Below are 25,212 nucleotides of genomic sequence, written 5' to 3' on the forward strand. Positions count from 1 at the left end.
ATCATTTCAGATTGTCTACCGCTTAGTGCCTGAAGACAGATGATGAAGTTCAAGACATGTCAAAGGTTCCATATGCCAATGCAGTGGGGTGCTTGATGTATGCTATGGTTTGTACAATACTAGATTTGGCACAAGCTGTCAGTGTGGTGAGCAAGTTTCTATCAAATCCAGGACGACAGCATTAGGATGCAGCCAAGTGGATTTTCAGATACTTGAGGGGTACTACAGACTATGGTATCATGTTTGGAAGACAACAGGGTGATCCTTTAGTTGTGGGATATGTGGATGCAGATTACGCAGGGGACTTGGATGACAGGAGGTCTACCACAGGTTATGATTTCACTCTTGTGGGTGGCTGTTGGAGGTCCATGGTTCAGTCTCTAGTTGCACTATCTACTACTGAGTCAAGAGTATATGGCAGTGGCTGAGGCTGCCAAGGAAGTTTTGTGGCTTACAGGGTTGGTCAAGGAGCTGGGTATTCAGCAAGGTGGAGTTCAGTTGCATTGTGATAGTCAGAGTGCCATTTATTTGGCAAAGAACCAGGTGTATCATGTGAGAACCAAGCACATAGATGTGAGGTTTTACACGATCAAGGAATTGGTTTCTTCTAGTGAACTTTTGCTTGAAAAAGTTTACACTTCTGATAATGCAACAGACAAGTTGACAAAGCCTATTGCCATAGATAAGTTCAAGCATTGCTTGGACTTGATTAATGTCTCCAGGTGCTAGATGGGAGACGTCCTAACCTATTGTCTCAGGTGGAGTCTCAGGATATGTTTTCTTTTCTCCTAAGGGGTGGATATTCGCCAAGGTGGAAATTGTTGAAATATATGGCGTATACATTGAAAGTAAGCAGATGGCAGAGCATAGCGTAGCGGAGCAACAACATCTGCCTTTCTGGATTGATACTTTGTTTGGGATGCTAAATAGGTTAGGGGTGCAGGGGCAATGCCCCCGCAGTACGGTACGGGGAGTATTTTTATAATTTTCTTAAATACGTTTATACGTCTTGAATTAGTTAAAATACATATTATGTAACTCTAATTGACTGATAGTGAATTTGTGCCACTCGTTCCCTGTAGATGTAAGCATATTACCGAATCACGTTAAATCTCTATATCGATTTCTATTTTTTTCTTTTGATCATTCCGTATAATTCATTTGCAATTGTTGCACGTTTCACAGCAAGCCCTACCACGAACTCAATAGCCAACTGGACAGACCATTCTGGAATACAGGCTGTGAAAATGGGCCTCTTTTCCCGGATGGAAAACCCGTTCCCTTCACCCATGTAGCCGTCCACACTGATGACTGCAGGTGGCTTCTGGACTCGGAATAAAGAAGCGAGGCAAAGAAACACCAAACCAGCATCCAGCCAAGCGGCTCACTCTGACTCCTAACCTGACTACATCTGATCATCAGCCTAATCTATAGATGAATTATAGTGGAGCTTACTCTTAAATAATGGCATATACATGTACGCGCACAAAACAAAAGGGAAAAAAATAAAATATAGAAGCAAAATGAAAGAAATATAATTCGACATGGCACCATGGATATGAGATAAGATATACCCTCTTGTATCATTTGTATAGTATTAGCAATGAGATCGGATCATTGCAATTTTGAAAATTAGACTGGAGAAGACAAGGCATCAACAATTTGCGAACATGTCATCTTACAAAACAAAACATTCGCGTATTTTACTCCCACTTTACATCCACGTGTTAAAAAGAAACTCAAATGTCAGGGCAGGCTGATTTAACTTCTGACCAAGGCTTCATCTCGCAAAGGATAAAGAAAGGAAAATCAAGAACCATCCATTTGAATATCACTCCCGTTTGGGTTCAGTGTACTATCATTATTCTTTTGAATCTGGCGAGCTCCAAAAGTAAATTCGTGTGGAGGAATGTCTAAAGGAGGACGAGTAAAGATGGAGGTAGCACCAACATTGCTGAAAGAGGGAATGGGAACCGGATCGCTAATCTTTGGGAAGCCAAAGCTAAACGAAGGCACAACCGTTGGTGCAAAAACTGATGGGACTGGGTTGCCAATACCAATTGATCCAAAGATCTTCTGCTCGTACTCTTGCAGTTGCTGGTATACAGCTACATTAAGAAACAAAGAAATGAAAGTTAGAGATACAGGAGACAGCTCATTCATTCTCCCATGAGAACTTTCAAGAACACTTCATCACAGCATCAGAAAAGGACAGCTACAACTGCAAGTGCTGCCTTGCATAAATTATTGAGAAGTTAAACTTTTTATTTTTTATCTTTTTTATAAGTGTAAGATGATGCTCATAGCTAAAGTGGGATAATTTACACTTTGGATTAAAGGGAGAAAATGCCGGAGCTTATTTACCGGAATGCAACCATCCAAATTGGATATTACAGCCCATCCAGCAATTTTGTATGCTAAAACATTAACAATACATGGTATTTAATAAAGCGTGTCCTGTGATGGGGGCTATCTTCCAGTCAGTAAGCACCTTTTTATTTTGGAGAACCTTAGTGACCACAATAAAATCCCCTTCTAGGATAAAGTGCGGTGATCCGCCTTTCTCCTTCTAAAAGTTGAAGCTTTTAAAATGTACTCAAGTTGCATGCTGATCCAAATCCATGTAGGAACGAAAGAGAACAAGAAGCTTAAGAAAAGATGGAAAAAGAGAAAAATGGAAGTTAAAACTCTGGGTCTCAGGCTTCAACCCATCCACGTTGCAATATGGCAAACCGCTAAAATATTCCAATTTGATATTTCATTAAACAAATTATCTTCCAAATAAATCAATGTAGATAAGCAACTTATTGAATATCCTGAAAACACAAACAAATGTGCATACCTTCAGATAATTCAACAGATGGTCTCCGCTCTTTCACCCACTGATAACTTTGGGCAAGTCTCCATCCTTTGGACTTCATTAAGTAGGCTATTACAATAGCTGGTGACCTATCAGAAAAAAGAATTGACTTCCAGAAAAAGAAGTATTTCAAGAAATCTAAATCATCTCATATGGAAGCTATGTGATGACATATTTGTAGCATTCTATATGCATTTATGGGTGGCTGGTAGGTGTTGCAATATGTGCTTTATGTATGTCAGCCTTTGACCTTTGTGTGTGCCCTGGGCAACTGGGTGGGGAGAGATAGAGAGAGATAGAGACCCAAATTATAATGCATCTACCTATTTTTTCCAGACATGCAATGCACCAGAACACGAGCTTTGTCCCTTTCACATTGCTCTGCAAAATCAACCATGTGAACTCAAACTGCAACTGAACCGAGGATATCAAAGGCATTTGTGGTATAATTGAAACAAATCCAACAGCAGTTAACCTTCGGTAAATCAGTGTCACTTAGTTTCATTAATTTAAGCTTGCCTAATTTGCTTATGTAAACTCCACAGGTTAATCATAATAGACAACTCGACATAATCTCTTTACTTTCAAGAAAAAAAATCAATGTAGACAACTCAGTGTCTTTCAATACAGCTCTGTGCTATCAAGAACATTTTAGAACTGTAATCTCATTTTTATCAATCTAAGAGGTATAAGAATTGAAGGGCTTTTCTCTCTTATCAATCTAAGTACAAATGGCTCCAATGGAGGAAATAAATCATCAGGAGATATAACATGGACGAGATGACCCACTTGATGGTGAGAAGAGAACTCGTCAAAGTGTGTACCTAAACCCCCAAAATGCATATAGTAGCCCAAATAAGAAGAAAATCAATGATAGTGATTTGAAGGTCGGAATCAACAATGCCTTGAATGTGACATCCAGGATTACAATGGAATTGATAATGGCTTCATCAATTTTTTTGATCGACTAGCTTCATCAATTCATTTTGGCATCAGGTTCCAAGAACAGAGGGGAATGCTCTCAAGATTGAACAAGATATGAGGATCTTTTTCCCTATTCTTCAGGGATAAATTAAACCTAAATTCTGGAAGATGCATAGAAAACAAGCAAAGCAAATGGCAACTGCCAATGTATTTATGGTACCAAATCTAAAAACATTTAAACAAGTGCACATCATTTAAAAGCACTCATTAGGCATATCTGAGCAAAGCAAGGCCTCTGAAATTAAGCTACAACCTGCCATTCATCATTGTTTGATAGGTACAACCTGCTATTTATTCTTAATTATTAATATAAAAGGAAGCTTATAAAGCATTCCTCTTTCTCCTCTCCCCTAATTAGGTGTTTTCTCTAGTATATTTCCTTGGGTGCACTACTATACGGTACAAAATTCTTACTTGCCAAAAAACTAGATAAATAAAACAACTACCAGTGGAAAAAGCTCTAACGACAGCACAATAACAGACAACCGTCTAAAAACAGCAAGTGAACAAACAAATATAAAGTCATCATGAACTAGAAAGCAAAACACACCTAAAAATTGAATTGCATTATCGAAAGGCAAAGTCTTGTCGTCCTGGAGGCAGTGATAGGTGAACGAATTCTTGTAGAGGTTTTGACAGGCAGGTACCGTCTGCATACATACAGAAAATAAGAATCTCAGCCTTTTATTATACAAGATCACCTAGATTACTCTATTAGGGGAACAAAGCAGAACGAGATATTTTCTTATACAAGTAATTGCAAATTTTTCTGATAATAATGGTAGGCATAGCTCAAGTACATGGTCATACACAAGAGAAATGCCTAGTTAGAATTTGAAACCAATACAAGTCGAGGGTTAGTCCATTTAAATCTATAAGGAAAGCCCAAAGGAACAAAGTTTCATAGAAGAAAGTTGAGTTCATCTAATGTTAGCTCACAATCTTCAGAGTTTCCACTGCTCCTTTTCCTCCAGATACATAGTAGACAAATGGGAGTCATCTCCCACATGGCTACAATCTGTATAATATCATATAATCCTTTCCGGGTAGCAAGGAGGTCTACCTAGAAAGGATTATTATTACCCTCCTAGGCATTACCCAACCTAGCCAAAATTCCTACAAGAGACAAATTCAGTTTAGATTTTTTTTTTTTTTTTTTTTAAAACATCCAAGCAAAAGTTAAAATAAAAAAAAAATAAAAATAAAAATAAAAATAAAAATAAAAAATCTAAATCCAACCTTCTCTAAGAGTCTGTTATGAGACAACTCGACAGAAGTAATATGCCATGCAACCTATTAATCATACCATTAATTCTTCTCAAATACGAAATAACTATCTGTTGTGAAAATATCTAAGGACCTACTTATTCCAACCTCTTGAGTTTGAATAATAAATGATCATGTGACATTTGGTTCTAAGAAATGCCGGATTTGTAGTAAATGTAGTTTAGGACAACCTCATTTAGCTTCATTTAGTGGTCTCGCAGTACCTGTAGCTCCCATACCAATGATACCATCGCAGTTGCTTCTCCAGTCTTGTTCTAAATTGGTGCTGTTCTTTACTTATTTTTATATCACGTGTTCATCTAACATAAGCTCAGCTATCTCTGTACAATGGACATATAATTTCTCATCGACAAACTTTCAGTATTACAATGCATGGATACTTTGTAGCTCTCTCAGAAACGTTTATTTATCTTCATTAACTATGTGTGATCATGCAATACTCTCAACAGCATTTCTCAATATCATCTGTCACTCCAGAATGATGTTGATCAAACCCATCCATCCCTCTACAACTCCACATATCTCTATCCCACAAATCTGGATGGAAACGGAAATCATAACACCAATGGACCACAGAAACATTGGACCTCTCCCCTACACAATCATCCAAGGCACTACAAAGTGCACAAAACCACACTACAGTCAATGTCAAGGCTAAATCCATTCCATCATAGGTAATTTCCAGCAGTATTTATGAAGTTAGTGCACAATCTTGCTTGGAGCCCCACATTATGAAAGTCATTAAACATAATAAACAAATTGCAGAGAACATATTCAATTAAATTACAAAGCAGCTTCCTAATGTAGGCGTGAAGACTACCAGAACCAAATTCAATCCCAAATCACAAATCCAATCAAAGTGATAAATTTCCTACAACAATCAATAGACTACTATTATTAGCATACAAAGCAACAAAAACATCATAATCATGATTGACAATTTTCGAATACCAATAACTTACATTGAGAACACGAGAGATTCCCTGAGTCTTAAGAAGTTCCGACCTCGAGGCGTTGTCATAGCTACCCAAATACAGAAACTCGGGCAAGATCTCTGATGGAAAGGCGCTAACTTGAACCGAAGTTTTCTCTGAGGTAGCCGGAATCCGGTGGCCACAAACCCCACAGACCTCTCCTTCTTCATATTTATGATAATGGCCACAAACCCCACAAGGGTTCTCTCTCTCCCTCTTCCTCATAGCCCCACAAAAAGCAAAATTTGATTGAGGGAAAAGCTTCTAAATCACAAAACGAGAAACACCAAGATGAAGGAAACGCTTCTAAGAAAACAACGAATACACCGAGATCAAATAACAGATAACAAGGAATAAACCAATAAGGAACAGGATAAAGTGCGTAAAAAATTGGATAGGGTTTCATTTATTGATGCTTGCCTAAGTTTGCAAACGGAGAGGCTCAAATAGAGGTCCAGAAATGCGTAGCTGCTTCTTGTTCTCCTTCTCCGATCAGATTCTGCACTTGGATTTGTCTATTTTTTGGGTGGGGGATTGAGGTGGAACTTACGAGCTAAGAGATCGAGCAAGTATTTATTTTTCTTTCTTCGGTTGGAAGACGAGATTTACAAAAAGCTACAGAGTAGGAGCACAGATATAATATTCATCAGATGGATCAGAGCCCAACTGAGCTATATTTGCTGTCAGAAACTTAAAAGATGGGTTTCCTTCGTTGGATTCTTTTGATGGTTACTGTGATAATGAACAGCGCAGGTTTCCTTGTCATGTCGTTGATCGCATAGGGCTTGCTGGTTGCTACTTGCAAGTACCCTTTTATGTCTATACACCCCATAATTAGCCAATCATTGAGTGCCACACCGTAATACCATCCTATGACCTCCAGTCATATCCAGTCACAATAGTGCATGTGGATATTCAAAAAACTTAGAAAACATAGAAAGTAAATTACCGTTTGTTGGAAAGTAAATGGGTTAATTTCTTAATTAATACATGGTTTTATACTGTGAGTAATTTTAAGTATAATTATAAAATATTTAAGTATCGTGTAAATGTTTTAAAAATACATAGAATTTATTATTAAAATATTAATTTTTTTATATAAATATCATATTTATTTATATTTTTAAAAGTAATTATACGATGTACGTACGATTACCATTATCATTTTTATTATATTTTAGATAAATTTTAATTTTTACCGTATTAATTTCTTAATCTTAAAAAGCTTGTAATTAAATACATTGATCTTCCGCTAGAAAATTAACATCAATTGGCTGACTGATGTCACATCAGTCGATAAAAACCTTAATATGTGACATAATGATGCCATATGACAATTTTATAATAATTTTGTAGCAGTAGATTAATAGATTAATAATAAAGATATCAATTACTAGTTTTTTAAAATTTAGATATTAATGTTATGATAGTTAAAAGATTATGGCCTTTATTTGTAAAAAAAAAAAAAAAAAACTTGTTGTGTTGTAGACTCTTGTAGTATTATGTATAAAGTTTAAGTATAGGTTTGGTAACTCAAAATTCTCATCTCAAATTCAAAATTTTCATCTCATTATTATAATTTTCTTAAATTTTCACATAAAATATAATAGACAATTCAAATTTTTCAAATCCTATAACAATAATAATACTAAAAAATAATATTTTAAACTTTCATCTCAAATTCAAAATTCTCATCTCTACCCCCAAACCTGCCTCTGTTTGAATATAAAAAATATTTCATCTCATCTCATTTTATTATTACAATTTTTTAAAATTTCTACACAAAATATAATAAACAATTCATCTTTTTCAAATCTCAAAATAATAATAATATTAAAAATAAATATTTTACTTAATTTTTAATTTTTATCTCAACTCATCTCATCTCAATTCACTATTCAAACAACGCCTAAAAGCCATATCTGCAATTGGCAAACATGGAACTTTCAATGTGGATTTGAATTTCAATATTTTTTTAATTGAAATTTATACCTAAATTTCATAATTTTTTTGAGTTTTTCAATTAATATTAAATATTACAAAAACTGTAGCAATCTACTCTCTCACTCTAAACAATAAATTTTGAATAATAACTAATGAAAATCCATTTTTAAGGAGCACAATAAAAAATAAAAGATGCAAAACTTTTTTTTTTTTTTTGGGATAAAGGGGTGGAGTTCGAATCCAGGAGAACTGGGTTAGCTCTTGGCAAAAAAAGTAAAATTTCAAATTAGAGTAAGTTATGCATGCTGAAGTAGTGTCTTTCTCAAAGAAAATTTATAGAAGGTTCAAGGGGACCTTATAAGTATCTTTTCAGTAGGGTGGGTTGGACAGATTATCTTTATACAATTGAGCATTCCTAATAGCTTATCTAAATTTTCAACTAAAATAACCAATTAAAACTCTTTTTTTTTTTTTAATTGTAGTTAACGATTTTTACAATACACTATATATCAATATATCTATTGTTTCTCTATATCATTAAAATATATTTTCTTTCTCATTTTTTTTATTTTTTTAAATATTTTTTTCTAATTAATGTTAAATTTGTAATATTTTAAAATCTTTTAATATTTTTCATATATCAATATGATTGCAATATCTCTATCAAAAGTAATATCATTTTATAAAAGTATCTTTATTATAAAACATGGTTGTATAATCGACTATAAAATAATTGTATATATATCATTACTCTAAAACTAATTAACCATCAATTTGGCATAAAATTATATTTAAAAATTTGAGTGTTAGTCCATATATATAGTCTATATTATATTGATAATTAATGACCTACCTCGTGGAAGAATATATCTAATTATTTGATAATTCTTAATAATTTGATATTAATGCTAAAATAATCTAAATAGTCAATCTTAAGGAGTATATACTTTATGCATACATAGTGTTAGGAAGAATTTCTGTTAGGCCTAATGCCCATGCTGACAGCCTTAGGCTCATCACCTTACTTTGCCCCATGAGCCCTTAGGCATGCCAGTCCAAGCCCATGAGGACCTTCCAATAGCTCGGGTCAGACGCAACCACCTGCGTTGAAATAGGACGTTGCAGAAATGGCATGAGAAACCATGGTCGGAGGAAAGGAAGAGAAACACGCAAAGAAAAAGAGATAGAACTAAGCAGCAACGTTAGAGGCCCATGCCACATTAAATGAATATACCTAACAACCACGCCACATTAAATGATTAACACTAGAAGACCACGTCGTATTAAAGAAAGCATGGCGATAAAGATTCCGGGAGAGGCCTCTATCTTTCCCAAAACGCAAGATATGACCTTCTGACTTGAGTTGCTGAGTATAAAGGGAATTCGGAATTACGAGGTTACAAGGTAGGGATTCGACTTGAACTGGTATTTTCTTTCTATATTTTTCTTAACGCATTGGGAGAATGAAAAGGATTGACTATGGCATTAGAGGTTTCTCGGGCGACCACAAGGCCACCCTTTTCCCCATTGCAGGACACAGACTGAACAAAGGTCCAGACTGTTGAGCAACCCAGCCCAAAGGCGCATGAAACACGACATTAACACATAGTATCATTTATGATATACATGTTGGATTAATATTCTTCCTTTTATTGTACATGTGTAGTAGTGTAGATTCAAAGTTGAAGAACTTGTCAACATTGAATTAAAAGAGAAATGATATTTGTAGTTATAAAATATGTAAATGCTGTACAATTCTTTTTAAAAAAATAAGTAAATATAGGGTTTGCGTAAAAAATTAATTTTTTAATAATAGACTCTACTTTTTTAAAAAAATAATTGCGCAACACTTGTACTCTTCACGACTGTGCATAGCACTCATAAACATTATGGTCCAAACGAGCACTGAATGCTTTTGTAACAGTTATTGTATTAAGTGATAATGAAGAAAAATTCTATTCATAAATCTTATATATCACACACCACTATTTTTTGTTAATTTTTTTCTCTAATTAAATGTATAGTATATGAATGATGAATATAATAATTTAATTATTTTAAAAAGAATAAAACCAAAAAAATTTTAAAACTTCTGAAAAAATAAAGATACAAAAAAAAGTATGGCGTGAAGTAAGTGAGACTTATGAAATTTTTTTAAAAAAATGTGTAATGTTTAGTGTTGAAACTGTGAATAACAAAGTTCGACAATGAATATCATCGCAGGCATGGTAAAGGCCTTTTCGTCGACTTTGGGAAAGATTAAAACGACGACGGTTTGGAGGTAGACGCAGTCTCGCAGATGCTCTTAATTTTTCTCCATCATATAGAGAAGAGGACAATCCAAAGCCGCAGCAGTTTCGCAGTTTCTGTCCTTGTCTCTGTCTCTCTGTCTCTCTCTCTCTCTGAAGTCAGTGACTCGGTGCTTGTGAAACAGAAGGTTTCGGTCTCATCAGTTCGGACTGATATCGAAAGGTCTTCGGAAACCATGGCTGGCCCTTCTTCTCCTTGGCATAAACTTCTCATTACCTCTCGTTTCCACTTCATTCGGCGCTTTTCTTCTTCTTCTTCTTCTTCTTCTTCTTCTTCTTCCGGTGGTCTCGGAGCTTTCGATTCCCCTCCTATTATTCATTCTCGGAGAGTGGTTGTTACTGGTAACCCCCCCCCCCCTCTCTCTCGCACACGCTAAATACTGAAGCTTGTAATTTGTCTATCTCTTTATTTATAAGTATATTCTGCACATGCATAGATATTATCATACACTTCAGCGACATATCTGCATTGCAGCCTTTAAGATTCTATCTTTGTTTTTGGTTTGTATGTTTTAATTTCTGCAGTTAATTTTTAACTACTTATTGCACTCCAGTGTTAATTTTTGGTGCTTATTGCATTCGCAGGTGTTTTCCATTTTTTTATAAGATTAAAATCAAAATTTAATAGCCTTGAGACCTGGCTTCTTCAGGTTTAGGCATGGTGACTCCGCTTGGATGTGGAGTGGAAACTACGTGGAAGAATCTGGTAGAGGGGGGTTGTGGAATAAGGGCAATAACACCTGAAGACATCAAGATGAATTCATTTGATAGGGAGACCCAGCTGCATACATTTGATCAGCTGACATCGAAAGTTGCCGCAATCGTGCCTTGTGGAAGCAACCCGGGTGAATTCATTGAGGATTTGTGGCTTAATCCTAAGGTAAATATTATCCTGTAATTTATATTGCCTTGTTCTTGTTGTGCAGTATTTGCTTTATGTTACTTTTTCGCCAGGGGAATTTTTTCGATGTGGCGTTCTTTTTTTTTTGTTTAAAGCTTGTAGTGCTTGCTTAACTCATCAAGGGGGTGCGGAAATTAGGGAGTTCATATGATCTTTTGGAATCTAAATTTCTTCAATTTATGGTAGGCATGAAAAGAAAACGGTGTGATATTGGTGGTGCTAAATTCAAAGTGAAAACTTTTCTCTATTCTCAATTAACTTTTGAGGGTGACATATGAGGGATCACATTGAAATCTCCGGGAGGATGCATCGTTTCTTGTGCTTTTGCCTAAAGTAGAGTTTTTTGCAATCAAATCTTGGGTGGGTTGTTGGGAAAGGGGCATTTCTTTACTTTTGGCTGGTGGCTGGCTAAACTCTTCCCCGTTCTATTACTTTGAAATGATCTGCTTTGAGTCACACTGATGGTGAATGCCTTTGGTTTGGTCATAAAAAATGACAACTAATTACTTGTCCCTTATTGTTTACCTATTCATGTTTGAGTTTCTAATCTATTCCATCTTAGAGACCTTTTGTATGATCATGACAATTATTCTCAGGAGCATCGAGCAATCGTAAGGTTTATAGGCTATGCACTGTGTGCTGCTGATGAAGCCCTAAAAGATGCAAAATGGGTACCCTCTGAGCAGGAACAAAAGGAAAGAACGGTAAGTACTCTTCATATGCACATAAAACATGACAGTTTTTCTTCTTTCTTTGATGATATGCCCTTTTTTTTAACTTGAAGAACACCAGGGAGTCTCCATTGGTGGGGGAACTGGAAGCATCAGTGATGTATTGGATGCAGCACAAATGATTTGTGAAAAGGTTTGTTTCTTACTACACTTTGGTGATATTTAACAACCGCCTGGGAAGTACTTGTGTTGCACCCCTCATTTTTCTCATTCATTTCAATAATATTTATCTCTTATAAAAAAAAATAAAAATTTAACAGCCATTGGATAATGTTTGTCAGCATTAGTTTCTCCTGATGTTCTCAACTCTAGGCTGGAAGTAGCCTAAGGACTCTGGAAAAATCTAACCTTGCATGTACTTTTTGTTTTTGTTTTTTGTTTTTTTCCTGTTAATGCAGCGCCTTCGTCGACTTAGTCCATTTTTCATCCCACGAATATTGATCAACATGGCATCAGGTCATGTGAGCATGAAATATGGATTCCAGGTGTGCAGACAACTTTGATAACAGAGATATATTTTTTCATCCCACGGATATCGATAAACATGGCGTACTCTTGTTTTGTTGGTCCATTTACACTTCTCTGCTCCAATTTCTCTAACCAGTGATATTCATGTTCTTCCACAACTGAATAAAAGATATCATTATATATGATCTTGTTTCTGAGTATAGGGACCAAACCATGCTGCAGTGACTGCTTGTGCCACTGGGGCACATTCTATTGGAGATGCTGCAAGGATGATTCAATTTGGAGATTCGGATGTTATGTTGGCTGGAGGCACAGAGTCTAGCATTGATGCTTTATCAATAGCGGGATTTTGCAGGTGATTCCTACATTAAATATTTTTTTTTTCGGTAATCAAGAAGTTATATTCAATATAATAAATTCCTACATTAAATATTATGTCTTCCTAAACCTACACACCTTGGAAAGTTCTTCCATGGTTGTGGTTTTGTTAGAATAATCAGGCTGCAGATGAAGACAGGAGATAAACCCTCTACCTTTTTTTTTTTTCTTTACTTGACATTTGAGCCCCATGAATTTATATGAAAAGAAAATGAGGAACGGCTTTATTCTAGCCTAGCAAGGACTGTTTATTCAGTATTCTTTTATTTTTTGCATTTAAGTAATACCGTTTTATTTTAACTTTTCTTTTCAATTCCAGGTCAAGGGCGTTGACTACAAAGTACAATTCTGCCCCACAGGAAGCTTCACGACCTTTTGATTGTGGTCGAGATGGGTTTGTGTAAGCAGTTACTAAGCAGACCTGATGTTCAAATATGTGCTTTTATTGTTTTATTTTTGTTTCATTTAGCTTTTAGCTGTTATATTGATCCCAGGATAGGTGAAGGATCAGGAGTCTTGGTGTTGGAAGTGAGTTGAAACATCTACTTTCCGTCTCATTTCCCTTTCCCCTTTTTGTTTCTATCTTTATTGATTGATACTACCCTCTCTGTTTTTCCTTAATGTAGGAACTTGAGCATGCAAAAAAGCGAGGAGCAAAAATTTATGCAGAGCTTCGTGGCTATGGGATGTCAGGTCATTTACATGAACACGATAACTTGCAAATATATTATGTTAATACTTCGTTGGTTTCTGAAGAAAATGATGTTTAGGCGATGCATATCACATAACACAACCGCATACTGATGGAAGAGGTGCCATTCTAGCCATGAATCGTGCCTTAAGACAGGTATCAAGATAATTAATTCCTTCTAATGGTTTATCTATCCTACATTAACAATTAACATGTATATGACATTCTTTTATATGAGTATTCTGTCATTAGCAGTTGTGCAAGTGATATCAGTGGATGAAAAATGATGTACCTAGTAAAAGCATTGTCTGTTTCGCTCTTCATGACAGCAACACGTCAAATGAACCAGTGATTTGAATCTAGGAATTAATTGTGTAACAGTTTTAACTGTCCAAATCTTGTGCAATAGATTTCACACTTGAACAGAGTGGATGTTTGGTCATAATGGTGCAGGGCTGAATTATTTTGCATGCAACTTCATTGTTGTTTCACTATTTTCATTTTGTTGTCTTCTTAGCGTCACACTTGAAAATGGTTCTTTGTGGGTTGATCTGGTAGATGTGCTCAACAATATGTTTTTTGTCAAGTTAAAAGTAATAACACTGCTGTGTTGAAGATGATTCCTCTGTGCTTACTTTGGTGTTTATGGTTAGAAAGGAATGGGAGGTGCTTTGAGAATTGTGAACATTCTATGGGGGAACTTAGAGCGTTCTTCCTTAGTACTTTAAACTTTGGTTGAAGAATCTTTTAAGGGATGGGAATAATTGTAATGTTTTGTTTTAATTATTTTCTGTTCTAGCTTGTAAGTAGGTATTTCTTATTTTTATACATCCTATGTACTTGGGCTATGCCTATTTACTTGGAATAAAATTTCTCTTATTAATTATCAAAAAACAATTTATGTAAGCATGCAATAAAAGATCATTTCTGTTTGTTACTGATTAAAAAAAAAAAAAAAAAAAAAAGGAAAAAAAAATCATTGCTGTTTGTTATGATGTTCTTGCTTTTTGATCACTTGCAGTCCGGTCTTCATCCTAATCAGGTTGATTATGTAAATGCCCATGCTACATCTACACCTTTAGGTAAATAATTTGGACCTTAACCATTGCCTACATTCTACCCTGTGAACCTGTGTGAAATATTGGCTCAAACTGATGCATATGTGGCCCATTCACTGAAAATCTCTTATTCAGGTGATGCGGTTGAAGCCAATGCTATCAAGACCATATTCTCAGAACGTGCAGCATCAGGTCATTTGGCCATATCCTCCACAAAGGTAAATTAGATACTTCAAACCAACCAGATTGATATTTTCCGAAGATGAAGTAACATATTCTTACACAGCGTATGAAGCTTCAGCTTACATTACTGAATGTTATGGGAACAATTATACTTCATAACCCACAAGTGACATCCAATCATCCTGTCAGATTACTTATGTGTTCAGTAGGTTTGTCGGCCTTTGCTAGACGAGATTTATCCTGCCATCTGTGTCCACAGAGGAAATGACATACTCTGGAGTCAGGAGACGATTATAGAAGTAGGAAACCTTCTGTGCTACATGAGTTTCTGCTTGCCATCCATCAAGGAATGGCCTTTCTAATAGTTTCTCACTTTCATGGAAGATTTCGTGTTTAAGCTTGTGAAGATTTTCTGCGTGGAACCTTTCTTTGCTAGATATACTTCTTTTGCCAAGTTTGGAACTTGTTAGCCTCTGACATCTTTCCTTCTATTGATATCGACATCTTTACTTCTAAATTATCCTGAAATGAGTGAATATTTTTTCCGTTCATTATGGTGCTTTGTGTATCTATGCATAATATGTTCGTCTATTATTAATTGGTTATCTAACTTATCTTACTGACTGTGGCTTTTTTTTATGGTGGCTGACTGTCTGTGACTTTTAATTTCAGGGTGCCATAGGTCATCTCCTCGGAGCAGCTGGAGCTGTTGAAGCAATTTTTGCAGTTTTAGCCATACACCATGTGAGTAATTGCAGTTTTATTGCTTCCTGTATAACTGAAGTGGGAATTCTATATCTAGGACTATAATATGTGTGCCTCATTGATTGTATTGGGCTTTCTTCAAAACTGATGATGACTAGGCCATGATAAGGTTCCTTGCTTGAACATGAATTCAGAATGAATCAAGACAATTTTTTTCCCCCAATGAAGCAATTCGAATTTCGTGGGGGGTCAAATTCTCACAGAAGATATAATACTTGAATAAAAGAAAAAGAATTGTGGGGATTTACTCAAAACAGCAACTTAGAAATATTTAACTCAGAGCTTTCTTGAGATGCAAGTTGGTTATCAGCTTTTGCTGTAATTGTGTTTTCAGCCATGACTAAAAGGGTGTGTTCCATTGCAGGGAGTGGCACCATTAACTCTTAATCTTACTAAACCAGATCCCATATTTAATGATGCTTTCATGCCTTTGACTTCTTCAAAGAAAATGCCAATTAGAGCAGCATTGTCAAACTCTTTTGGCTTTGGAGGAACAAATGCATCTCTTCTGTTCACTTCCGCAACATAGAACAACTTCAAATCAGGGGCGTCTTTCTCCAAATACATCCATGACTTTCAGAAATTACCCAAGGGTTATCATGGCAGAGGTTTTCTTTGTTAGTAAGATTTTTGTGTCTCCCTTGACTTGTTATAGTTATTCTGTTCTATTCGGTTCACATTTAGGAACATGTAGTGATTTTGTAATGCCGATTGGGCAAGCTTGGTTGTATTGCCTGGATGGGTTTGCAGAGAGAAGTATTAATTCTTGCATTTTGAGATACACCATTAGAGACTAGAGAGAGGGAGGGGGGACCTTAATAAACATGTTTTTTTTAGTTCCCTGAGAAGTAGGGGATCCAAAGCCGACCAATTATCAATGTGACCTTCAGAAAATTTTCCATATGTCATGGAAGATGGCTGTCTTTCTGTAATTAAGAGAGTATATATTGGATTTTATTATATTCGAAATTTAGGGTTTAGAGTAAAAAAAGAGAAACATACAAAATAACTCATGCAGTAATTATTGAGTACGACCAAATGGCCCAATGCTTAACCTCACTTGAAATAGAGAACAATTCTTCTACGTACAGGCGAGTTGGCGCACGACCTTGCACACGAAATCTGATGTGTCAGCACCTGTTTTATTAAAAAAAGAAGAGAGAATAAAAACACGAAGAAGAACGGAAGAAAGAAGATGTCCTGTACTCAGAAGAACTAACTGGAGAAACCTGTATCCTCCTTTAGTGATTGCAGTGTGCAAAATTAGATACAGTGTTCGTGGTTTCTCATTTAAGTGGTTTCTCTGTTCCTTTGTTGGTGTTTTTCATTTTTGTTCCAAATCCTGAAAGTTGGACAACTTCCAACCAAAGCGTTAGATCCTTCTTTCCCAATCAAGATCTGAAGGTCGGCTGCTTTAATCAATTATGAACTGCATGCTTTAAAGTATAAGTTACAGACCTCATAGTAAAAAAATTTTAAAATCAGCCCATTTTGTGGAAACAAAATATGGAAATGGAAAGAAAAATAAAAAGTAGACTCCTTTTTCTTCAACGGGCCAAAATATAATGCTCATCCCGCAATATTGATCAAGTCTAGAGTCAGTCCTATACCCATTTTTCAGTCTATACACATTTATTTTTTTGCCTTTTTCTTTAAATAGATTTTATACATTCAGTCTATTTCTTTCCATTTTTTCTTTCTCATAGAATGCCCATTTGGAGAGTTTCACATTCACTACGTGAAAAATGAAAAGGATATGTTTGGATAAATGATTTAAAAGGGAGTGTATCTCGACATCAGTCATCGATTTAAAAGAAAGAAACTATCATTCACTTGTAGAATTGTTCGTTGTTTTTGAAGGGGGGAGGAGGGAAATTAGGATTAGGGATGGAGGGAGATGGGGGAGTAGATAGGGGAGGAGATGGAGCTCGAAGGAGAAGGGTCTTGTACGAATTTAAATTGCACTATTTAAAAAATAATGGAATGAACTGTTTTATTTTAGTTTATCTCTCCCCGCGTTCCTCGAATTCCTCTCCCACTTATTCTTTGAAACACCATGTTTAATTTTTGAGTTGGCATGCAAGCTTGAGTTCGTGGATTCGTCCGTGAAATGGACTGAATCTAGACTTTTTTAATAGAAAATATTCTAGATCGTCCCTCTTTTTCATCCTAAAAAATCTTAATCTTACATGAATGCTATCTCTATTTCATGATCAAATTGCAGAATTAATTTGAGCAGCGAGAGAATTGGCAGCGAAGAAGACAGTATGTCAAGTTCTTACAAAAACCGCCGCAATCTACTGAAATATTTCTTGCATTAGTTATTACGAAAATTGATAGTATGTCAAGTTCTAGAGCTAAAAACATTATTTTCTTTGTTGCAGATGAGAGCTATCTCACAAATGAGTATCTGGACACAATTATAGACTGGATTCTGGGTATGAGAGACATTCGACTAAGGGATTTTCCAGCCACTATTCGAACCACAGATCCAAACGATGTTGTCTTCAAAGAGGCAGTTAATTTGGCAGCGTAACTGTTATGACATCAGAGCAGTTGACTGAGGTTGCTTGGGGGTGTTCTTTTCGATAATTAGGCCTAATTTACTTTTTGGTGAATAAACGATTAATTTAAAAGAGTGTCATATAGCAAATTTGCAACCCGAGCTCTTGGCAGAAACAAAAGAAAGAGGCCTAATAGCTGGTTGGTGCCTACAAGAAGAGCTGAACCAACACTCAGCTGGAACACACTACGGCTGGAATTCATTGAAAGCATTTGTGCAGGAGCACGGATGCTTTTTTGGCATATATATGTATATATATATACATATATAAACTTGTGATGAATGGGGCATTGGCATGGAGCTGGACAATGATATTATCAAGAGAGAGGCATTGGAGAAGCTTGTGAGAGAGTTGATGGAGGGTGACAAGAGTCAGGAAATGAAGAAAAAGGCAATGGAGTGGAAAAAATTGGCCGAGGCGTCCACTGATTCTGATCATCAAGGTTCTTCATCCATCAACTTCAACAGCTTGGTGAATGAGTTGCTTTTATCAAAAGGCTAGATGTTTGAAGAAAGTGACCATAATGAAAGAGTGTCAAGGTAGTCTTCATCCATTCATATATGAATTATTTACCATTTAATAATATATATATTTTTTTTATCTCATATATATATAATGTTATTCGTCATTTTTTTCATCATTTTTTATTGAATGATTGAAGAAATTATCCGAGGTGCACTTGTGGAAGACTCTTTGTCAAGAGCTTGTGCACTCTTAGGATTAGTCGGGACGTTATTCCTGAACACCTAGTGTCAATAAAAAAAAAAAAAAAAAAGATGATGACAAAAAATGATAGCTAAAAGGATCGTGAAAAGCATATCTCCCGTATATAAATATATAATATATACTGTATGGTTTATGCCCTAAAGGATTAAGTAATTTTAGGGAAAATAAATGCTGCCAGTAGGTCAAGATTATATTTTTAATTGGTAAAATGAATTCTGTAGTTTTATTAATGATTTCGCATTGAGGCTTAAGCTCATGTTGAAGTTTTATCTGTTTTTTTCCTTCTTTTGATCACATAAGATTAGATGGACTTTCCTCGGCACAGCCGCCAGCCGGCATGCAACCGTATGGGCTAAAAACAATCAAACGGGCCAGTTTCAACTGTCAAGACGAATAATCCAATCTTTGAGGCTCAAGGCCCGATCTTGTTTTGGGCAAAAAAGCCTCAAATCTTTGTTCCGATTAGGGCTTATCTATCGCGGCATGGCCCAACCGACTGACTTGACCTTTGTGGTACAAAAAAGCTAGGGTCTAAACCGACTCTGGAGCACAGCGCATTCAGAATTCAGATTGATTTCAATCAACTTCCCTAATAATCTCGAAGCATATTCCTCATACAAAGGTAAGCTCTTTTTCCTCCTCAATTATTGGTATTTTTCTATTTTATTTTTATTTTCTATAACTCTTAAATTCTAAAATTCTAGGGTTAGTTCTTGCGTAGCCTGCGTGAATGATTTTTGTTGAAATTTCGGGTGATTCTTTGTTTTTGTTCTTTTTTCGGTGTTATTTAGTATTTATTGCTGGTTCTGTTTATTAGTTTGTACTGATGTTGTTAGATGAAGCTAGGTTGTTCGGTTGTCTGATTTTTCGGACGCGCTGTTATTAATTATTATTATTTGGATTACGGTTTTGGTTAGATGTGATTAAGGTTGGTTATGATTAAATTATCGGATTTTTCGCTATGTGTACCTGTGGGCTCTGGATTTTTTGGGTTTGGGAGCTTCATATAGTATTCTTGTTCTCATGTTTTCAGAAAAATAAATATTTTTGATTTGTTCGAGTATCTTTTTTTTTTTTTGGGTCGAAGAACACAGGAGCCACTTTGTATAAAATTTTTACTTTACATTTTCTATTGAAGGAATCTTTTTGGGTGGGTTCTTACTGATTCTGATTTTTCACTGATAAATTCGTGTTTTCATTACTTTTGTACATCTGATTTGTGCTAATGTATGTCTATTTTATTATTTAATGTGGGAAAGATAAATCTTAATCAATGAATATGTCAAAAAGATAAATATTCATGAATATGTGATTGGTCGTATTTAGCCAGTTTGCATTACAAATTCTGCTCTGGTTGCAGCTACAGAGTCAGCAGCCATGCCGAAGAACAAGGGAAAGGGAGGAAAGAACAGGAAGAGGGGAAAGAATGAAGCAGATGATGAAAAGCGTGAGCTTGTGTTCAAGGAAGACGGGCAGGAGTATGCCCAAGTGCTTCGCATGCTGGGAAATGGCCGGTGTGAAGCTATGTGCATTGATGGCACGAAGCGTCTTTGCCATATCCGAGGCAAGATGCACAAGAAGGTCTGGATTGCAGCTGGTGATATAATCCTCGTGGGTCTTCGTGACTACCAGGATGACAAGGCTGATGTGATCCTCAAGTACATGCCTGATGAGGCTAGGCTCCTGAAGGCCTATGGGGAGCTTCCTGAGAATACACGTCTCAATGAAGGCATCATTGATGATGAGGATGATGGTGGTGGCGATGATTATATTGAGTTTGAGGACGAAGATATCGATAAAATATAGGGTTTGGGAATTAGTTCTGTATGGATTTTATCTTTAGTTCTTGAGAGTTATTGTTATTGACAGTATTGCATGACTATGAAATGCACTATGTAAGTTTGGATTTTCAGGTGATGAATCGGTTGCATTCCATGTAACACCTGTTATTACTAATGAATGGCTGTTATGTTGTCCTCTTCTGATGTACTGCTATGTTGGCGTTGATGCTCCTTTTTGGTTTGAGTTCTTCTGAATGATAATGATGCTGGTTCTGTATGGCCCTTATGCGATTCTTTTGGTTAATATTTTTTTAGAGTTAGCAACTTATCAAAAAAAAAATATTTTTTTAGAGTTAGCAACTTGGGATTTTGAACGTGCATTTTTATTCTCAGGGTTCATCAGGCAGATATGTTGAGTTGTTCTGCTCTAGTTGCTGACAACTGCTCTCTCTAAAAGAAAACTCCGTTGGCTATAGTTGATCCGACATAAGCTATTTTGGTGGTTGGGGAGTTGATAGCCACAAAGGCCACCGGGATAACACCTCTCCACCACCCCCCTACCATCCCCACCCCCCCCTGGCATCCGACACAGGCAGTTTATTTGACTTCTTGAACCCGAGATGCTTCTTGAGAAACAAAATAATGAGATGAAGAGCCATGAAGCTTGGCGTGTTTATGTAGCCCTGCTGGTGATATGCATGTTTGTAAAAGGGAATGATTTTACTAGCATGCAGTGGGTCAATATATATATGATTGCCTTAGATGTTCCCACCAACAAATTAAGAAAACTGTTCCTTTTTCCATACAGTGTGTTTTATTCATTGAATTGCAATCAGAGTAAGTTCGTGTGAAAAGCTATTCTGTACCTAAAATGTTCTTTTTGTTCGGGAAGGACCCCGAATATGCTATATCTAAATTGTTGCATTCTAAATACTTTTCGGAATACATGGGCTGTTCTCACTCAAATATGGAAGAATGACTTGGATTCTGGTAGTCTCCTGATACCGTCGTTTGAATTGTTTGGTAATGGTATGTTATCCTTCATTCCTGCTCCTGAGATGTCTCTGTTCTTATGATCACGAGTACAGAGATTGGCACTGCTGTTGTTGCAGTTATGCAATACAAAATTACACTTGAAGGTTGCATTATAGAGATCTTAAGAACAAACCTTCCGTAAATTTGGTTGAGTAGATTATATATGTGGTGGATGCATTTGGATTTGATTAATGAACTTAAAAGGCTACCCTTTTTTATCTCCTCAAGATCAACATTCCCATTAGAAATATGATCAAAACTGCACTAATAGGAAATCATAGGCACTGTTATGCGCCATCTGCTACTGCTATGCACGAGCTCTACTCAAAGAAGAGCCTAGAAGACCTACGGCACATTCCGGAAGAATCAAAGAGAGATACCTAACAGAAAAGATGAGCTGGCATATATTTGGGTACATTCTGTTATGGCTATACGCCTATAAAATGTAGTCACTCTGTGTACTAAGCATCAATGAAAAACAGAGCAATATTTGATTCTTCTCTTTTCCGTTTAGACCTTCTATCATACACTTGGGTTGTTTCTTTCTTCTTTAGGCACGAGTAGATAGATAAGTTTCACGTTGATGCCAGAGTGGATTCCCTGGGCGTGTACAATGCTGCCTGAAATGATTTATAGGCGTGTGCAATCCTCATCTATCAAGCTACTTGCTAACTGAAATGATTGCATTCACCATCATGATTTTGAAAACTTTCACCAAAGAATAACTCTGCATATTGCTAACTACATTCACACATTTTATAAGTGTGTACAATCCTCATTTATCAAGCAATTGCTCATCCAGTAGTTGACCTTTGTGTAGATCGACTGCTAATTCCATTCATTAAGATACAATAATACTAGAAATACAAATGACGCTTAAAAAAATAAAAGACAACATATTACTTGACTACTTCCTACGATTTACTCGGCTTATTCGAGTTTGGCGTTGCTTCTTGCCAAAAATCTTGATAACCAAATCTGGCTTTCTAGTTGTCACAATGTGCCCGATAACAACTCCAAATACGAATCCACATCCATATCCCATCGCAACTACTTTCCAACCAAATTCAAATACAAATCTTGGGCCCTGATTCTCTTCAAAGGTTGGCGGTGAAACATTGGAATCTCCACAGATTTTGGACAATGGCCTTCCACATAGTCCTCGATTATCTTCAAATGAAGTATTTTCAAATGTTCCAAACTGTTGCCCCTGTGGTATATGTCCAGTGAGGCCATTATGTGACACATTAAACATTGAAAGGAAATGGAGTTGGACTAATTCAGGAGGTATCTCTCCAAACAACTTGTTTTGAGAAAGGTCTAATGATTCTAGCTCTATCAAGTTCCCAAAGGATGATGGAATATGACCAGTGAAAGCATTATTTGAGAGGTTCAACACGTGAAGTCCTTTTAGATTCCCCACTTGTTCTGGAATTTCTCCTTCGAACCTGTTGCATGAGAAATCTATGACTTTGAGGTCATCATGGATCTTCTTATATTCCAACTCCACACCTTTGATTGCCATTGTAATTGAATAGTTGACCCAGTCCCCCAGGTAATGTAAATTCTTTACACCATTGGATTTCATGGCATCCCATTGTGTGAAGTATCCTGTAGGCAGATTCCCAGACAAATGGTTGTGAGAGAGGTCAATGATATGCAAGTTGGGAAATGAGTAATTTGTTTCCGGACTCCATATTGCACCATGGAAGCCATTAGAATGGAAAACAAGAATCTTTAACTGTTGAAGAGTTCCCAACCAAGAGGGATATGTATCATTGATTTGATTGTGGCCAACATGAAGATACTCAAGCTCAGTACAGTTGGCCAAAGATCTTGGCAAATGACCCTGTAACTGGTTTTGACTCAAGTCCAGCATCCTTAGGAGGCATCCTTTTGCCCATGTTTTTGGGATGGTGCCACCTAAGTTGTTGCATCGTAGTGCTAGGATTGACAAAGATGTTTGATTCAAGTTGCCAAAACATGGATGAATCATGCCACTCAAATGGTTATAGGACAAATCAAGCTCTCTAGGTGAACTCATATTGCAAAAAAATGGTGAAATCCTTCCGGTGAATAAATTATTGCTGACGACATAAACCTGTAGGGATGGTGGTGGAATTGGGAGCGATCCATTCATCATGTTATTGTCAAGGAGTAAATCTTTTAGATTTGGCCATGGGATAATTGCTGGAAAATTTTCAAAGCTAGTGAGAAAGTTGTTAGAAAGGTAGAGCAATTGAAGAGAATCTTTACTTACATTATGCATCCATTTGGGTATCAAGCCTTGAAGATTGTTGCCTCGCAGCAATAGATACTCCAATTTACTTTGGTTTCGTAATACATCTGGAAACTTTGTTAAGTTGAGATGATCCAATCCTAACATTTCAAACTGTGGAAGAATGGCGTTTGAACTAGGTCTGGTGAACCACGACAAATCGTTGAATGAGTTTTGTGAAAGGTCTAGCAAAGTGAGTTGGGTAAGGTTACTCAAAGAATTTGGGATGGCTCCAGAAAAATTACAATTGGAAATATCGAAGAAAGTTAAGGAATTAAGGTTTCCAATTGAAGCAGGTAGATCACCAGAGAAATTTGTGCTGCCAAGATATAAATGCACGAGAGGAGAGTTTGTGTGAAATTCGGGCAAATGACCAGTGAGATTTTTATTGTATCGAACATCTAGGTCCTGTAGGTGTGGTAGCTGAAAAATTCTTGTTGGGAATTGCCCGTACAGTCCGCAGCTATCCAAAAATAGAAATTTTAAAGAAGATAAATTTGCCAGGCTTTCAGGTATAGTGGAAGATATGTTGATATTACTCAATGCAAGCTCTTCAAGGTTGGTTAAATTTTGCACTAAACTTGTCAGACTTTTGGTATATAAATAATTATAACCATCTAAGGAACCCAGCGAAAGAGAAGATAACTTGGATAGGTATTGAATCTCAGAGGGGATTTGTCCTGAAAAGTTGGAGTTGAAGAGGTCAAGATATGTTAGGCTTGAAAGATTACCAATCTCAGATGGAATTTGGGAGTGATTGAAGTCATTGAAAACAAGAGTAAGGTCTTGAAGATGAAGAAGGCGGAAGAGACTACTGTTGGAGGTGATAGAACCATAGAGACAACTCCTCAAAAGGTTGAGGGCGATGACATGACCCGTGTCTTGGTTGCATTCAACCCCATCCCATACACAACAATTGGTATTATTTCCATCCATTCTCCATGATGCAACCTCAGGATGGTTCTCCTCAGTGTATTCGCAGAAAGAGTTGTTTTTTATGATAAAGCTATCCTTGAATTGCATCAGAGCTCTCCTCTCTTCTTGATGGCAAAGCGAAGGCAGATAATTAGAAGACAAAGAGCGAGGGAGTAAGAGAAGGAGGCATGCGATCAAAGGGAAAAGCAATCGCATGAATATGATCAACTCATGATACGAATAGATATCCATAACTTTTTAGAATGTCTTGCACTATGTTTGTAGATAGAGGAAAGAGCGAGGGGCTTCACTTTATAGATCCATAACAAGAAGAAGAAGAAGAAGAAGACAAAGAATTGTCTTTTGCCCAAGAAGTACGT

At 36.4% G+C, this 25,212-nt stretch overlaps 4 protein-coding genes across 8 annotated transcripts; 2 read left to right on the forward strand and 2 right to left on the reverse strand.

Annotated features, from left to right (window-relative positions):
* Window positions 1–1,559: 1,559 nt before the first annotated feature.
* LOC122306107 (protein-tyrosine-phosphatase IBR5-like) lies at window positions 1,560–6,889 on the reverse strand. Of its 2 annotated transcripts, none has more exons than XM_043118506.1 (6): window positions 6,526–6,889; window positions 6,094–6,369; window positions 4,395–4,494; window positions 3,184–3,241; window positions 2,843–2,949; window positions 1,560–2,108 (listed from the first exon to the last, which is right to left on the reverse strand). In XM_043118506.1, exons 2-6 carry the CDS (start codon window positions 6,328–6,330, stop codon window positions 1,810–1,812), a joined length of 801 nt encoding a protein of 266 aa, XP_042974440.1. In that variant the 5' UTR covers window positions 6,331–6,369; window positions 6,526–6,889; the 3' UTR covers window positions 1,560–1,809. The 2 variants fall into 2 exon arrangements, with proteins under 2 accessions (XP_042974440.1, XP_042974441.1); XM_043118507.1 differs by having other exon boundaries at window positions 6,094–6,411.
* A 3,476-nt stretch (window positions 6,890–10,365) lies between these two features.
* On the forward strand, window positions 10,366–16,436 carry LOC122306109 (3-oxoacyl-[acyl-carrier-protein] synthase, mitochondrial). Of its 3 annotated transcripts, none has more exons than XM_043118511.1 (14): window positions 10,371–10,700; window positions 10,944–11,238; window positions 11,856–11,963; window positions 12,052–12,123; window positions 12,389–12,475; window positions 12,662–12,813; window positions 13,156–13,236; window positions 13,331–13,364; window positions 13,463–13,529; window positions 13,607–13,683; window positions 14,549–14,609; window positions 14,721–14,803; window positions 15,441–15,512; window positions 15,898–16,436. In XM_043118511.1, the coding sequence occupies exons 2-14, from the start codon at window positions 11,017–11,019 to the stop codon at window positions 16,060–16,062; spliced, it is 1,281 nt and encodes a 426-aa protein (XP_042974445.1). In that variant the 5' UTR covers window positions 10,371–10,700; window positions 10,944–11,016; the 3' UTR covers window positions 16,063–16,436. The 3 variants fall into 3 exon arrangements, 2 of the variants coding, with proteins under 2 accessions (XP_042974445.1, XP_042974443.1); XM_043118509.1 differs by having other exon boundaries at window positions 10,373–10,700; window positions 11,009–11,238; XR_006241446.1 differs by lacking the exon at window positions 14,549–14,609 and having other exon boundaries at window positions 10,366–10,700; window positions 11,009–11,238; window positions 15,898–15,976.
* Window positions 16,437–19,286: 2,850 nt separating this feature from the next.
* Window positions 19,287–20,801, forward strand: LOC122306110 (eukaryotic translation initiation factor 1A-like). 2 transcript variants are annotated; one of them, XM_043118512.1, is made up of 2 exons: window positions 19,287–19,445; window positions 20,184–20,801. In XM_043118512.1, the coding sequence occupies exon 2, from the start codon at window positions 20,201–20,203 to the stop codon at window positions 20,627–20,629; it is 429 nt and encodes a 142-aa protein (XP_042974446.1). In that variant the 5' UTR covers window positions 19,287–19,445; window positions 20,184–20,200; the 3' UTR covers window positions 20,630–20,801. The 2 variants fall into 2 exon arrangements, with proteins under 2 accessions (XP_042974446.1, XP_042974447.1); XM_043118513.1 differs by having other exon boundaries at window positions 19,295–19,445; window positions 20,190–20,801.
* Window positions 20,802–22,338: 1,537 nt separating this feature from the next.
* LOC122306108 (receptor-like protein 9DC3) lies at window positions 22,339–25,212 on the reverse strand. Its single transcript, XM_043118508.1, has one exon. It carries the CDS (start codon window positions 25,082–25,084, stop codon window positions 22,547–22,549), a length of 2,538 nt encoding a protein of 845 aa, XP_042974442.1. The 5' UTR covers window positions 25,085–25,212; the 3' UTR covers window positions 22,339–22,546.

Source organism: Carya illinoinensis, chromosome 4 (assembly GCF_018687715.1).
Source record: "Carya illinoinensis cultivar Pawnee chromosome 4, C.illinoinensisPawnee_v1, whole genome shotgun sequence".
NCBI lineage: Eukaryota > Viridiplantae > Streptophyta > Magnoliopsida > Fagales > Juglandaceae > Carya > Carya illinoinensis.